Genomic DNA, 16,101 nt, shown 5'->3' with positions numbered 1-16,101 from the left:
TCCTTTTAACTCCTTTACTGCCCTCTGCACCCCTCACAGGGGCATGCTGAGGGTTGGGAAGGCCAGGGGGGTAGAGCAGTGGAGCTGAGGCCCCATCCTGCTTTGCCCACCACTGGTTTCCACTGGATCCACACACCTGTCAGCAGTAAAAGGGGGGGCAGGGAGGTTGTGCGTTTATAAGGAGCCAGTGGCAGCTGAAGTGTCCAAAAATAGGCATCAAAACTAGCAAGACTCCTCTGTCCTGAAACCCAAGATGGCAGGGGGGCAGGGTACTGAGAGCAACCCAGTCATCTTGGCTCCCCTCCTAGCTTTTACAGGCATCCAGCAAGGGTGAGGAAGCAATGCCCTCCATTTCCACGTTGGGAAACTGAGGCTCCTGGGGTCCTCTATAGAGCTCTTGAAGGCCCCTATTCAAATATCCCTGAAAGTCAGGGAGGGCAGGGGTGGGGTGGCAAGGATGGAACCAGGGATGGCCAAGCAACAACTGAGAAGGAAAACAGTTGTCCTGTAGAGAGCTCTGGCCTTAGAAGGGGGTCTACGAAAATAGTCTGTGAGGTCAGGTTCCTTGGAGTTACATGCCAGCCTTCCCTCCTTTAAAGGTGACAGAGTCCAAAATGGGGCAGGAGGCCCTGCCACTCACTTGCTATGGGATCCTGATCACTTCCTGCTTTGGGCCCAGTCCCCTCTGACCAACCCGGTCCCATCTCTTCCAAGGATTCCCAAGGACTTCTAGAAGGCTCAAACTCAGGAAGTTAGGGTTCCTAGCCTGAAAACTTTAGAGAGGCTGGGGCCTGGAGGACTAGGGTCTGTTGGGATCACCTGTTCTTCCAGCCATAAGCAGGATTAGACATAAGCTTTCTACTCAGGCCCAGGTCCTTCCATTCCCTCTGTCCTGCTTTAGCTTGGCCCCTGTCTATCTTGACCTGAACCTTAGGACTCTGACCCAGAAGGCCCCAGATCTCTCTCCCTTGAGCGCATTCCCAGGGTGACCTGAGATAAGTCCACGTCTACAAAATGGCAAGGGTAGCTTAGGTCCCAGAGCCCTAGGCTCCAGGGATGAGTTGAAATCCCATTCCTTCCCTAAGGTCATTCTTCCAGAGCCCCAGATGGGCTCCCAACCAGCTGCATCACTGCAGGCAGTCTTCAGAGCTCTGGGCAACATTCGCTGAGTTGATCCTTATCTTAACCCTTCTCCCTAGATCTTACCTTAGGAGGACTCCTTTTTCCTTAGGCTCCCAGGAGCCCCGTCCTCCCCACTCCTATTCCTTTTTATTCTATTTTCAGGCCAGGTCTTCAGTGTCATCCCAAGTCTTACCCACCATGTTTTTAGTCATCAACATATAACACACCATGAGGGTCAGGCCCCATTTGAGTGCCCCTTAGATGCTAGGTAGCCAAGCCCTGACATGGTCACCCTCTCCTAGGGAGGCTGTTCACGTCCATACCCACCTGCGGTTGAGTCTGAGAAAGGCTGGGGGCTCCTTGCGGACAGGACCAGCAGCAGGCACTGTCCCACAGCCTCACCCCCTCATGTTATAGTGACATCTGATCTTCCCTGGAAGCCCATTGGCCAGCAGATGGGTGGCTGGGGCATGGGGCATGGGGAGGGAGAGGGGGAGGGTGTGCCCAAGCAGGCCCCTGACCAAGTATAGGAATGCTCCAGAGAAGGAGGCCCAAGGAGGCGAGGATGGAGGAGACATGCCTGGAGGAGGAGGCAAGGTCCCCAACTGTCCCAGAAAGGTGTCAGCTGCTATTTTTACCTACCCTCCCCCTCAGCAACAGACACATGTTTTTGATGGGCTGAGGGAGGGAGGAGGAATGGATTGGGTCAAGCCCAAGGGTGTTCTTGAGCCAAGCTATTGGGAAGGGGTCATCAGAGCCTGGGTTTCAAGTTCCTTGGACCCTGTTTCCCTGCCTAAGGTGCCTTGTAGGAGTGGGTACTTTGGTGCCTACCTCCGTGTGATACCCCCCCGCAGCTCTGCCCTACCTCTCCATCATAGAGATAGCTCAAGATAGCTACAGAATGAAGGACCCTGGGTCCCTGGCCCACATCACACTAAACCCCTTAGAGGCCAGGCCTATTTTTCCGAGTGGTTATTGGAACACACAGAATGAAAAGATGGGTGAAATGATGACCTTAACATTGTGATAGCTATCCATCTTCCCCGGTGATTAGGAGAGGCTGGGTTATGTTTGGGCCTGTGATTGGTCTCGGGGCTCCTTACTAAATAGTGGAAAGCTGGAGGTCATATCTCTGTTCCAGGGATGTGGGCCCTGCTGGGCTCTGAGCAGGCCTGGCTTTGTGCCTGGCCTTTCTTTCCTCAAGACTCCAGGGGGCACCATCCAACCATGGACACCTCTCCTGGGCCTTGTGTGCCTGGATAGCCCTGCCTCTAGGGAAATAAAGCAGCAAGCCGCAAAAGACTAACCCAGCACTTCCTAGTCTCTCTCTCTCAATCCTCCTTGGCCCCGTGGGTTGGCCATAGCTGGTGGGGTCCTTGGATCTGTCCAGTTCAGTGGGAGGGCCTGTGTGAAGTATAAAGTAATGGTGGATGGTTTTCTGGGGTATGTGAACCTTGGGGAACTCAGACAGGGCTTCCGTCCTTTCACATCCTAAGGTTAGAGACATCAGATGACCAGCAGGAGCCTCACAATATCCCAGTTTCAGCTGAATCTTAGAGTTTCTGGAAGGTTGGTATTGACCCATCACCCACTCCCTACATGTTAGAAATGGGGCCATAAAGTGCCAGAGAGACACAAGACTCAGCTTGTGTTCAAAAGCGGGGGGGGGGGTAGGTTTCCAGCTTGCTGGCTCATAGAACAGGGCTTCTCTACTGTTCTCGTCTCTCTAAGCCCCTGCCCCTTAGAGGCCCCTGGAATTGCTGGGCCACCTCAACCTTCCTGGCCAGAGCCTATGCTTTCTTCCACACCCATCTATGCCCTTGAATGCCAAATATCGTGGCTGCCCACCTCAGCATGACTGTGAGGGTCCTATAGAGTTGATGAAGCCCCACACTAGTGCCAAAGGGACACTAAATATCTTCTGTGGTAATGCCAGCCTCCCTTCTTATCTGGCTCTACTGAGACCAAGCACATCACTCAGCTGAGGAACACAGAGAACAGACATGAGAGATTTGGTCCAGTCTGTGGTTGTTGAGCCCCTGAATCCTGAAGCTCTTGTCTGAGAGGAACAGGTGTCCTTAGAGGTCTATAGGTAGGTATGCTACCATCTTTGTAATGGCTCCTCATGGCCAGCAGGGGAGGATGGCTGCCTGCTTCAGAAGACTTTGGCATGTGCTCTCAGTGAGGTCAGAGAGACAGGTCATGTCTTATTTTGGGTAACAGTCATCTCCTCCTCAGGGGACCAGGCCCAAGGTACAGCAGGACAGCATAGAGTGGGTGCTGCTGGATCAGCTGCTGCCGGCCACCAAAGACTTGAGCAGGCCACACATGCAAGGTAACACATAGCAGGTCCTATGGGGCCTGGCTGGGCGTGCTGGGGAGAGGAGACAGGGTAAAAGGCTCCTTGGTGATCTGGGATAGGACTAAAGACCCTGGTGGAGGTGGGGCACAAAGTCTGTTGGATGGGGGTATGGGCATCTATCCAGGAGGCCGAGAAACCGTAGAGTTTGAGGCTTTGCAGGATAGTTGTGGGGAATCCCACAAAGTTGGCCAATAAAAAAACTGAGCCTAGAGGTCAGAGCCTGTCCTTCAAGTGTCTTGGCTTCAGTGGCCTATATGGGTGACTCCCAGAATAGCGGGGTATTCAGAGGCCACTCAATCTGGGTGTTAAGCAGACTGAGACTGAAAGAGCCCCTAGACCCTGAGCCTCACCCGGCGCCCCTACTTGACCCACTGTGGCTGGCTCTGCCAAGCCCAGGATAGGATTGGCTGACGTGGCACTTGGGACTCAGCCGCTGTGATCTGGGTAGCAGCTGCCTCCGTGCATGAGAGCTCCTCCCGGTTCTAAAAACACACTGATTGGCTCTACAGGTGTTAGGAAACTTTCTGTGTCCTAAAGTGAAGTGGGGCTTCACTTCAAGCAGGGCCTGGAGGAAGAAGCAGAAGCTGTAGGGCCCCTCAGCAGGCTGGCAGAAAGATGGAAGGGCAGTGTCCTGGTGTCCCTGGCAGAGTGGGCACTGTTAAAACAGGAGGTGGGCTCCACACCTGGGACCCAAGTAAGATTTAGTGGAGTTGTAATCAGAGGGGCACACCTTGCATTCTCCTCCCAAGGCCCAAGAGAGGGTCTGGGCAAGCCATGGGAGTATGGTACAATAAATACTTTAACACCCTCCCCCCCCACCCAAACCATTTGGCATGCCCATGCTGGTCCTACACTAGAGTCTAGGTCCCTGTCTTGTTATGAACCTTGAAGCTGTCCTTGGTCACCACCTCATTTGAGTAAGGAAGGGCAGGAAGTGCCCTGTGTCCTAGGAGAAGTTCCTGGTTGAGCAGAGTAGGGCTCTATCATGGTGAGAATGTGAGCAGGAAGGATGTGGCCATCTACTCGTCTGCCTCATCAGTTGTATCTGTTGAGCTTTAATCTTCCAGAGCTGTGTGTTCCTACCAGTAGAGTTCGAAGCTTTTCAAAAGTCAAGATTCTGAGTGCCTGGGTAGATGTCACAGTCAAGCTTAGGCCATCATCAGTCAAGAAGCTCCAGATTCTTATGGCAACAAGGTTCAGAGTTAAGCCCAGGAATAGGCCTGGCAAGGGGAGGGAGCCCCTGAGGACATCCCATAGAACTGTCATTCATTCACTTGTCCAGCCACTATACACTCATTTATCCCCACACATCAGCTCTCACAATCACTACTTTCCTTCCTTTCTTTTCTCTTTTTCATTATTTTCTATTTACCTATCCATCTACTCATCCATCCATCCATGCATCCACTCAACTACTTGCACATCAACCTATCTACTCACCTATCATCTATTCACCCATCTGTCACTATTCATCTATACTTCTCCATCTATCCATCTCCCAATCCACCCATTCAGTTAGGCATGTATGCATCTATCCCTCTTTCTACCCGTAAATTATCTATTACCTCACCTATACACTCACCCACCCATCCATTTATCCATCTGCTTATACAGCTGCCCATCCATCCACCCATGCACCTACTCACTCATCTGTAACTTACCATCTTCCTGTCTATCCACCTATCGTCCATTCATCATTCCCCCATCTACTCGTCCATCCACCTACCTAACAATCAGTCATTCATCTTTCCACCCCTGCATCTCTCTTCTCATTCATTCAGTTATCATTTACCTACCTATCCGCCCATCCATCTACCTGCCCATCTATCCGACAATTCTTCCCATCCATATGTTCCTCCACCTCATCTTCAGAGAGTGCCCTCTGGGTACTGAGATGGGAAATCCCTGGTGGCAGCGCTTGTCTTTAGTGGTCACTACCAGGAACAACAGAAGTGCCCTTATTCAGGTACTATGAGGTTTATTCTCCTCCAGGAGAGGAAGTGTCACCAATGTTCTGGAAGAGGAGTAGACTACATCCATTATTGATACCCCAACTGTGTCACCCCATACCTCAGATTCTAGAGCATAACACACTGCAAGGCCAGAGTGGTTGCCAACAGAGCTGATATATGCTATGCAGTGTCAAGTGGCCAACAGATGTGGCCTTTCTGTTCTGACCACTTTGGCCCCTGTTAGTGAGCACAGACGATCCAGTGCATGGGGGACTCAAGGTACTTTATTACACAAAATGAGGGATCTGAAAACAGGGCATGGCAGGACTCAGAGTCCTGAGCATTCAGCATGGGGACAGGTACCCCTTGGATCTGGTTGGAATGCTTGCCTTCTCTTCTCCATCTTTCCTTGGCAGCTCTTGGTTCCTCTAGGGAGTGGTGCCTTTAGCTGACTGTGAGAGGCAGAGTTGGTGGACTGATCATGAGGCTAAGAGAAAATAGAAAATGGAGGGTCCAGGAGCAAAAAAAGGGGCAAATGGCAGCTGGGTTGTTGGAGGCACAAGAGCAGGACACTGGCAATAGGAAGTGATTTCTTGGTCATGGCTCGGAGCGGCATCTGGCTGGAGTCTCTCCTAGGAACACAGGCAAGGGTATAGGGTCCATTAGGCTAGGGTTGAAGGAGAGGCATAGCCTGCCCCCTCTATGACCCTACCTTCCTAGTAACCATCAGACCTCATTATACACCCTCTTATTACCCAGGGAAGCTGCTGCTTATGGGGACCACTTACCTGAGAACTCAGTATTCTGGGCCTAGGCTGGCTCAGCAGAGAGTACCGACTACCCACTGAGGCAGCCCCCTTGAATCAAATTCAGGGTTGGCCCAATTCCCAAGTTCCAGTTCCCTAGAGGTAACCCAGAAGCTGGGAGCAAGTGTGGAAAGACCCCTCCAGACCCCTTGCCAGTATTTGCTCCTGCTTCAGCAGAACAGGCCCTTTTGCAGCAGCCATAGGCCTTCTTCCACCCCAACCAGATGGCCTCCAGCTTGGCCCAGATGCCATTTGTCAATGTCCTTGCAAACACGTGGCGCCCAGAAACCAAGACAGGAAGCTTGGCCAGGACCACCCTCAGCAGGAGGGCTGTGGGGATATCCCATTCAGTGTAGCTCAGCAAAAACCGCTCCCATCTTCCAGCCAATCTACCTCTAAGAATACAGCCTCAGCTTGCTTGAGCCTTTTGGCTGCCACCCCTCACCACCGTCTCAAAGCACACGGACCCGCCTGTGGTCAGGCTGGCGACGGCAAGGCGCCCCTCACGTGTCTGCAGGCAGCCTGCCCTCCACCACTGTCCGGCAGCTGGCCAGGCACAGGCAGTTTGCTTGTAGTTCATCAGTGGGTCTCTGTTCCCATCCTGCACTACTCTAAGTCTGGGCCCAAGCTGGTACTCGCAGGTGGGCCAGCTTTGTGCTGGGCCATCTTAGAGGACAAGATCCCTGAAGGCATGTTCTAGTCCTTGTCACCCACCCAGTGACCTGGAACTACTGTAAGTTCACCTCCACACCAGGGTATAACGAAGCCACCCACAGTGAGTAATGCGTAAGGCTAGAAGGTACTATGCAGTTTTGGGGAGCATGGGAAGTGAGCTTCTCACAGGAGAACTTGCATATTCTCCCACTCCATACAGTAGGAGAATACCCCTCCCGTGGAGCAGGGGAGGGAGGGTAGCCTGACCACTGTCTCTCCCCTCTACCCTAGGGAGCATACTCAGGGATGCTCATTTCAGTTGTGTCAATGCCTCCGGCAGCAGGTGGCCCGAGACCTGAGCCCTCCCCAGGGCCCCCACCACCCCTGCTGCCCAAACCTGGAAAGGACAACCAGAGACTTCAGAAGCTACTGAGAAAAGCTGCTCGGAAGAAGATGGTGGGCACGACTCCCACCCCACCGGGGGCCTTTCGTACCTCCCTGTCCCCCGTGAGTGAGGCCAGTCATGACCTGGAGCCTACAATCCTGCCTCCTGCTGAAGCCCCTCACACGGTGACTCCCTTACCCCGCTCCCCACACACTCCCATTATTCATCACGTGGCCTCACCCCTGCAGAAATCCACTTTCTCTTTCAGCCTTCCCCAGCAAAGATCTCTGGCCACTCATTTCAAGGCACCTCCTAGTCTTGACGCTCCAGCCCTAGAAACTGCTGGGCCCCGCGGTGGCTTTGCCCATGTATCTGCCCCTACAGCAAGTGGTACCCACATTACCCAAGTGCATATCCGGCTGTCACCATCCTTGCATACTGGGACTTCTGAGTCCCCCAGGATGGGCCTGGATGGAGATAAAGGCCCGTATCCTTCTAGCACCCAGTCTGTCATCCCAGTAGCACATATTCGCCCACTGCCCTCTGGGGTTCAGGCAGCCAGTCCTGGGCCCGAGGAGGCCCCTGTAACGAGGCCACCACCCAGCTTTCAGGCCTCAGTATCCAGAGAAGCTGGTGCTAGGGTGGTGGTGCCCATAGCCCCTACATACCGCTCACCTGGGCCCTCACCTTATAGCCCAGCTCCTGTAGCTCCTGAAACAGAACGTCTGGAGGAGCTACCTATAGCCAGGCCTGCTATGGAGCCCAAGCATGTCTCCAGCCTCCCTGAAGCCTCGGGTCTCTCAGGCCTCCACCCATGCCCTGTTCCCAAAGTTGCACCCAAGCCCTGCCTTAGTGGCTGGACACGTCTAAAGAAGCAGCTCATGGAGGAGCCAGAAGAGCCTATGTTTCCAGAGTTGAAGCAGAGCCTAGAGCCCACGCAGCCAGAGAGGTCAGCCCCTGTGGGCCCACAGCCCCCTGCCTCCCGGGCCTCCAGGATGTGGGATGCAGTGCTGTACCGCATGTCACTGGCTGAGTCCCATAGAGGCCACCCCGTGGGGCCTGGGGATGGGGGGCGCCCCCTGGCCTGCCTCAGCCACCTGCCTTTTCTGTGTCGACCTCGATTCAACGCCCGGAAGCTACAGGAGGTTGCCAGGCCCTCTCCTACCCTCCACCCCATTCTGGAGCTGCATTCCCGGCCCAAGAACTTCAATCGGACAGCAGCAGGTTGGAGGCTGCAGTGATGCAGACAGAATAGCCTCTGGGAACTCTGGACTGGGGTTGATGGAGACTGAGGATACAGAGAGAGGCCCTCAATCCTCACAAGTGAACACAATGGGTCAGGAGGGTACATGGCCAGCAGCTGGGCACTGCCTGCTGAAAGTAGCCTATTGGATGGACACAGATCAGTTGGTGGGAGCAGAAATGGCAAGTGAGAGAGGTGAATGAAGCTGGGAACATGTGGCTGAAGGCAGTTTGGGGTTGTGGAGGAGAATCCAGGATAGAGAATGTTTATGGATGGTGGGAGCCTGACCTCAGGACCAGGGTTCATGCAGGGCTTTAGGCCTAGTGCAAGAGGGATTTGTTGAGGGGTATTCAGATGTCCATAGGATTGGACAGTGGAGGAAGAATCTTCTGTGGTCCCATGTGCATCCTTTCAGATTTATGCCACCAAGGGCTTACTGGGTAGGACTGTATTGAGGGAAGGGCTTGGCAAAAATCACAGCCAAGTTTCAAAATTTGGGTAAGGATGGGTTAAGCCAGAGGGCTACAGAGAAGCAGGGTCTAGGCACTAGAGAAACCTCTAAGATCTGCCAGACCCTGGTAGAATGTCAGCTGTGAGAGGAGGGACCCAGAGGAGCCAGGAGAGGCTTCCCATCACAGCCACCATAACAGGATTCAGAAGGGGATGAGCTGGCAGCCTGTCCTGGGATGTGGTGGGTATTATGACTGGATGGAACCACAAATAAATGTATGTATATACATACAGACATCACGTTGTGTTCTCAAACGGGACAGGAAAAGCAGCAGAGTTCCCAGGGGCCTTCAGCTGGGCAAGGGGCCCAAGCTAAGGTCTCAGTTTCTTTACTGTATAGCAATCCATACTCTTAGAGGCTGTGCCACACACACTTTCTCCAGTGCTGGCCCACACTATGATGAACCTCACTGGATATGGTAGAAGTTCCTAAATGGAGTTTTGAGTCTCCTATGGTTAGTATTAGGCCAACCTGATCCTGCTTGAAGGGACAGAGCCAGGAAGACAACTGGTAGCCAGACAAAAGATATGGCAACTCTAAGGCCAAGTCTTCAGCTTTCAAGACCTGAGATAGAGTCAATCAGGGCCTGTCCATGTCCCCAGGAAGACCCATGTCATTCTCTGATCCTTGGACTCACCAAGATGCATACATGGTCTATGGCGCTGAGCCCTCATCCACAAGCACTTTCTCATACTTCCCATGTCCAGTGGCCACAAACTTGTACCTCTTTCCAGATGGAGTGCTCTGTTAGATGAGAACTAAGTGTCAAGGAGATAGCTATAAAAGGGAGATACTGCTGCCTCTGGGAAGTCTTTGAGGATGGCAACAGCAGCCATCTTTGTTCACTATCAGCCTGTGCCTATCACAGAGAGACATACTTACCTTGATGGTGGATGAGGTCTTGGAGCCTTCTTTCTGTTCCCACAGGCTTTTCTTGCTCATATCTCCAGCTATAATATCCTAGGGGCAAACACAGGGTCTGTCACAGGACAGATACTGGTCACAGGGCCTTTTCTTCTGCCTGGTATTCCCTAGCTGAGAGATGGAGGACCTACCCACCTCACGTTTGGCAGTGAGGAAAGGAGAAGCATAGTGCTTGTTTATCAGGACAACATGGATTTTCCTTGTGCCCTGAAGCCTGTCCACCTACACTTTACCTTGGCTATCCTGGTTTTGCTTTTTCAAAGGACCCCACCCCCACCCCATGATGGCTGACTTTCCATGCTCAGCCTTCCCAGTTTGGCCTGCCTGGGTACGAATCCTACCTGGCAGGAGGATGTCTTGGAAGCAGACTGATTCTGCACCTCTCCTGTCTCCCAAAGAGTCTTGGTACTGGCCACGGCCTTGCTGGGCAGCTCTATGGAGGGCTGGCGGGACAGCTTGGGAGTTCGGCCAGCAGACTGCAGAGGAGACAGAGCCCCGAGACAGTCAGCATGGTAGACATCAGCATCTTGTTCATCTTTGCATTTGCGGGAGGTGGGGATTCTGGACAGATAGCTATCCTTCGTTTGATGCCTCACGAGCTACCCCTCAGTCCAGCTTCATGCTACACGTCTTGGGGCTGGAGGAGCATTAGTTGGATGGAGTATGTGAGTTAGATGGAGAAGATATTTGCTGTGATGGAGGAATGCCTGAAGAAAGGGTGTTGGTGTATAGAAGAGTGTGGGCTTGATGGAGGCTATCACAATGGGATAAAGGAAAAGTATGTAGAGGAATGCTGCCTGAATGGGGTGGTGCAGATTGGGTGGAGGAGTGCTGGTTGAGTAGAGAGACACTGATTGGATGGAGGAGTACTAGCTAGGGAAAGAGATACTGATTGGATGGAGGTGTTGCTTAGGTGGAGGGGTATAAAATGAAGAAAAGTCCTGATAGAGGAGTACAGGTTAGATGGAGGGATGTTGTTTAAGGAAGTGGGTTTTGTTGGACTGAGGGCATATTGGCTGTATAATGAAGTGTTGTACGGTGGGAGGGGCACAGGCTGAATGGGATAGATGACAGGACAGACAGAGGAAGGCCTGTTGTAATGTGAGAGACCCAGGGTTTATGGAAGAGGCAGTGTGAGCGGATGGAAGGATACTGGTCGAGTAGTGAGAGGGATATGATGGGATGGAGTGAGTTGCTTAGGTGGTATGGGGGGGGGAGGATGGATGATGGCATATTAAAGAGGAGGTCTGGCTTCAGAGAGCTGAGTACTTCACCTCAGTGGCCTGGGTGTACTGTTGCAGGCGCTCATCGATCGTGGAAATGGGCAGTGTTGGCTGGGACTTCTTCACACTGTTGCTGGGGGTAGAAGCAAGGATAAGCCTTACGTTTCCCTCCAAGGTCCTCCCAGACCACCCAAAGCCCCTCTCAGAACACCACATCCCCTGAGCAGGACCCACAGTCGCTCTCCCACCCTGTCTTTGAGAATGCCAGAGAGCAGGTAGACACACCTTTTCTGTATGGAACGGTTCAGGGACTCCGTCCTATCGGCCAGCTATAGAGGGTACACAGAGGTGTGGGTCATGGATAGCCACATCAGGTCCATGTTCCAATCCCAGTGAGTCTACCCACTGACCCAAACCCCATTTCCATATCACAGGGGTTTACCGCTGCAGCAGGGGATGAGGAAAACATGAACAGTAGACATGAGCAGTGAGCAAGGGAATGTTCGGGCTTCACCTACTTTGGTGGTGGGGCTCAGTGGAGGTGAACTCAGTTCAACAGTGTCTTCCAAGGCCAAAGGGCTGGGGGTCCTGGCCTGATGACTTGTTATGTGCTAGGGATAAGAAACACAGGCAGCACAGATGACCCCTCCCTGCACCCTCCTGCCCCACCCAGGGCCTGTTGGAGCAGCGGTCTTCCCCTCCAGGGGCCTCAGTCCTGGTCTGGCCCTGACATGCCACAGCTCTGGAATCCCTGACTGCAGGGAAGAATCTCTTGGTCATGGAGGAGGAACTTGCCCAGAGGGTCACCAGCTTCACCATCCTCCAAGAATGTGTCCTGGAAGGACTCAAGTACAGGGTTGGGGATGATGTCTCTTCTAGGCCAGTCTGTGAGACCACAGCACCCATGAAGTGTCACAGACCCAGGCTCTTAGAAACATCTCACCTCTTCTGCCCCACCAGAACTCCCAACAGTATCCTCTGGGTTTGGCTCCCCATGGCTCAGGTTCAACTCCTCCAGGTGGACTTCGGCTTGGTGAGACCTATGGGAGAAAAGGAAGACAAAGACAATTGTGGAGAACCATTTGTTGCTTGGATCTAGGCTATTTTCTAGTTCCAAAGCTCTAGAGTGTCTTCTGTAAGATGGGGACAGTCCAATGAGTTGGCATGCAGGGCTCTTAAGACCCTAGCTATTAAAAAAAAAAAAAAGTTGGTTTTCACATTTATTTATTTATTTACTTATTTATTTAAAGAGACACAGGGGTATCAAAGGACGACTTGAGGGAAGTCAGTGCTCTCCTTCCACCATGTGGGTCCTGGGCATCTAACCCAGGGTGTTAGGCTTAGTGTCAAGCGCTTTCACCCACCGAACATCTTATAGGCCCAGCCACAGCACTTTCGTAAAAGGATATGTAAAGCTCTGTTCAAAGCTAGCACTATCTTCTATTGCCTCCGTACCGAGAGGTCCTGTAAGGCCCCTTTGAAGACATTAGCTACTCACTCTATAGGCCACCCAAGCACTGAAGCTGGATGCCTCCTGCAGCCCTGAATCTGGGCAAGGCCAGCTTCTGGCGGCTTTTACCCTGCCCATATATGGACAAATGGGTCAGCATAATGTAACATTGAGGAGAGACCACTGGGGGCCCAGGCCCAGAGTATTTGGGGTGTTGGGTCAGTAGATGGAAGATGCCAGGGAAGGGTCTGCATTACTGAGGCTAGGGGCTTTTGGAAGGGGCAGCTATCCAATGGGTGGCATTTGAGCGGCTCTGAACCTGGAGGAGAGGATAGTAAATTCTTGTATTTTCCATGATGTCAGGCCCCTTGGTGTACGTGCCAGCCAAAACCCAAACCCACCGCCCAAGGTGGGCTGGGGTCGGAGCCAGCAGCAGCCACACAGAGGGGCCATTCAAGAGCTGGCGGGCCAGGCAGCCAGGCGGATTTGAGAGCAGGGTGGAGGCCACAGCACCAGGGTTCTGCTGGAAGATCTAAAGTGCCCCCTGCTGTTGATCAGGAGAAGGGAGTGAGCTGATGGCAGAGCTGCAGCTGCCTGCCTAGAAATCCAGAACGTGCAGAAAGCACGTAGGCCCAAAGGGGGGAAATCGAGGCTGATGATGGGTAAACCCAGGATAGCTGGCAGTGGGCAGGCTCAGAGCCAGGGCCCTAAAAAGAGAGATGCATTTTGGAGTGCAGAGGACAATTGCAAGCTGAAACTGAAGTTCATTAAACGAGAAAGAGTTGAGCAGTTGCTCCTGCTGGCCCAGGGGCCTCCGAGGGGCCAGGAAGGGCTGGATTGCTGAGGGAAAGACAGCTCAGCCTTTGGCTCTGGCCCACTCATGGAAATGGGGCCCTGGCCTCCAATTCTGGGGCTCCTTAGCAGGGTCAAGGACCCTCTCTGCCTAGGCCTGGTGGAATAGGCAGACTTATCCTCACACCTGGTCCTGAACTGGGGGGAAGGCAAGGTGAGACTTCATCAGCAGCCCCTCATCTGCAGACCCAAGGGGGCTTTGGACCCCCATTTGTCCTGATTTAGACAGGCACACACATCCACACATCTGGAAAATGTGTCCCCTGGGCCGCCTCATAGGCGCACATCTGGAAGTACCTGCTCCCCTTCGTGGGAATGGAGTTCAGCCAGGCTGGGGAGGGTGGGCGGGCGTGGGCTGCAAGCGCCTACATTACGTAAGTGGGCTGCAGCTGTGTGCTGATGTGGCGCCCCCCCCCCAGTTGGCCACAGCTGGTCAGGATGGGGCCCCCAGCCCTGGGGAACCCAGGAATGCAATATCCTCATTGCTCTCTCCCTGTAGCCCCCTCACTGGCCATCCTGCCATCTCTCTCCCTTTCTTCCTACCTCCCTACCCACTTCATACTCTCGGAGTGTTTTGGGGGGCTTTTGGGGAAGGGTGGGCAGAAAGGAATTGTCTAGGTCCAAGCTGGGGTCAGAGAGAGTCAACGCCTCACCCAGCCTGGTCCACACTTGCCTCTCCTCTGTTTGTTTCTCCTCTGTACTCTCACTTTGAGAGAGCTCAGCTCCCTCTGCAGTCCCCTCGTTCCCACAGAATTGCTGCTGTGGCTCTGACTTTTGGGACCAGTCACCAAACCCCTCATCTTCATCCAGTTCAGAGGACTTCAGGCTGGGGCTGAAAGAGCAGGGAAAGGGGGGGGTTAGGAAAAGACCTTCATGCTACAGCTTATGTTCCTTCCCTTGTCTCTTCCCTTAGACCCTGACTCCCAGTGTAAGAGCAACCATCTGCTTCAGTGGTGGCTCTCCATGGCTAGGTTTTATCTCTTTGTGGTCTGAGAATCACCCAGGGTAGGGCTGTGCCTTCCCAAAGTAGCCTATCGCTTCACAAGAATAGAGTTGTGCTTTCCCTATCTGTCAAGGGTTCCCCAAAGGCAGAGTTATGGCTTCACCATCAGTCTAGGGGTCCCTGAGGGCAGGGCTATGGTTCACCAACAGTCTAGGGCTCCGTGAGAGCAGGGCTATGGTTCACCAACAGTCTAGAGCTCCGTGAGAGCAGGGTTATGGTTCTACCATCAGTCTAGGGCTCTCTGAGGGCAGGGCTATGGCTCCACCATCAGTCTAGGGCTCCATGAGAGCAGGGCTATGGTTCTACCATCAGTCTAGGGCTCTCTGAGGGCAGGGCTATGGCTCCACCATCAGTCTAGGGCTCCATGAGAGCAGGGCTCTGGTTCTACCAACAGTCTAGGGTTCCCTGAGGACAGGGCTATGGTTCTACCTACAGTCTAGGGCTCTGTGAAAGCAGGGCTATAGTTCTACCATCACTCTAGGGCTCCCTGAGATAAGGGTTATGGTTTTGCCATTAGTCTAGGGCTCCCTGAGGGCAGGGCTATGTCTCCACCATCAGTCTAGGGCTCTCTGAGGGCAGGGTTATGGTTCTACCATCAGTCTAAAGCTCCATGAAGGCAGAGCTGTGGTTCTACCATCAGTCTAGGGCTCCCTGAGGGCAAAGCTATGATTCCACCAACAGTCTGGGATTCCATGAGAACACAGATATGGCTCTACCATCAGTCTGGGGCCTTCTGAAGTCCAGGCTATGCATCCTGCATTACTCTATGGCTTCTTGAGAGCAAAGCTATGCCTCTTTCTTCAGTGGAAGGCTCTTTGAGAGTAGAGCTATACCTCCACCATCAGTCTAGGGCTCCTTGAAGGCCAGGCTATTCTGCTCAGATTAGTTTAGGTCTATCCAAGAGCATAACTTTGCCTCTTTTTTCAAGCCAGGGCTCCCCAAAGACAAGGCTATGCTTTCTACAGCTCCCTGAGGGCAGAGCTGTGTTTCCTTCACCAATCTATGACTCTACAAAAGCAGAGCTCTGCCTCCTCCTTCAGTCTAGGGCTCCACAAGAGAGGGTTGTACTTTCCCCCATCCATCGAGGGTTCCTTGAGGTTGCTGTGACTCTCAGGCTGGTCCTCACAGCCTTTCCCAAGCTACAGGGTGAGCTACTGAGTAAGAAGGAGTTGGGGGCTAGCAAGGACCCAGTAACTGAAGACCTTGCTGAGAGTCCATGACCCCTGCAGCACCCCACCCCGCCCAAAGCTGCTGACTCCGAGAAAATGGAACAAAACAGGGCCAGGAGGAAGGGGAGAGTTATTGGAAAAACAGCCCAGCCCAGCCGCGGAAGCCTCCTGGGCCTGAGGAGGAAACGAGCCGGCCCGTGGCCGCCAACTTGGACGTGGCCTCCGTGAGTCACTGGCAGCCAGGAGTTTGGGCGGGGGGCTCGGGGGCCAGGGCCTCATGGCTGGGGTCAGCACCAGTCCAAGCCAGGGCTGGGGCCATTCAGGGTGTCCAGAGCCTGAGTCAGGGCCCCTGGAGGCTGTTTGAGAGGGGGAGGCCTCACATAGCTCTGTGGACCCTTTGGCCAGTCAGCAGCCCACAGATGGTGTTTACTGGAGATTGTAATGA

The 16,101-nt window shown here is 53.4% G+C and overlaps 2 protein-coding genes across 5 annotated transcripts in view; one reads left to right on the top strand and one right to left on the bottom strand.

Annotated features, from left to right (window-relative positions):
- Positions 1 to 5,702: 5,702 nt before the first annotated feature.
- Positions 5,703 to 16,101, bottom strand: part of Lsp1 (lymphocyte specific protein 1) — a 32,317-nt gene continuing 21,918 nt past the window's right edge. For 2 of the 4 annotated variants that reach the window (XM_055614685.1, XM_055614686.1), the window contains exons 3-11: positions 14,158 to 14,316; positions 12,126 to 12,222; positions 11,701 to 11,793; positions 11,468 to 11,511; positions 11,234 to 11,315; positions 10,301 to 10,435; positions 9,918 to 9,995; positions 9,673 to 9,793; positions 5,703 to 6,068 (exon numbers count right to left, since the gene is read on the bottom strand). In XM_055614685.1, the coding sequence (XP_055470660.1) occupies positions 6,034 to 6,068; positions 9,673 to 9,793; positions 9,918 to 9,995; positions 10,301 to 10,435; positions 11,234 to 11,315; positions 11,468 to 11,511; positions 11,701 to 11,793; positions 12,126 to 12,222; positions 14,158 to 14,316 (844 nt within the window). In that variant the 3' untranslated portion in view covers positions 5,703 to 6,033. The remainder of the gene's footprint in view (positions 6,069 to 9,672; positions 9,794 to 9,917; positions 9,996 to 10,300; positions 10,436 to 11,233; positions 11,316 to 11,467; positions 11,512 to 11,700; positions 11,794 to 12,125; positions 12,223 to 14,157; positions 14,317 to 16,101) is intronic. The other 2 variants (XM_055614687.1, XM_055614688.1) reach the window with 1 other exon arrangement.
- On the top strand, positions 7,203 to 8,522 carry Prr33 (proline rich 33). The gene has a single exon (XM_055614684.1). It carries the CDS (start codon positions 7,203 to 7,205, stop codon positions 8,520 to 8,522), a length of 1,320 nt encoding a protein of 439 aa, XP_055470659.1.

The sequence above is a fragment of the Psammomys obesus genome, unplaced genomic scaffold (genome assembly GCF_907164565.1).
Source record: "Psammomys obesus unplaced genomic scaffold, mPsaObe1.curated_primary_1811, whole genome shotgun sequence".
Classification (NCBI taxonomy): Eukaryota; Metazoa; Chordata; class Mammalia; order Rodentia; family Muridae; genus Psammomys; species Psammomys obesus.
Note: the sequence above shows the minus strand (reverse complement) of the source record. Positions and strands in the feature narration are given on the sequence as shown.

Excerpts from the sequence above, each read along its gene's own strand:
- Prr33 (XM_055614684.1), top strand. The coding sequence starts at position 7,203 with ATGCTCATTTCAGTTGTGTCAATGCCTCCGGCAGCAGGTGGCCCGAGA.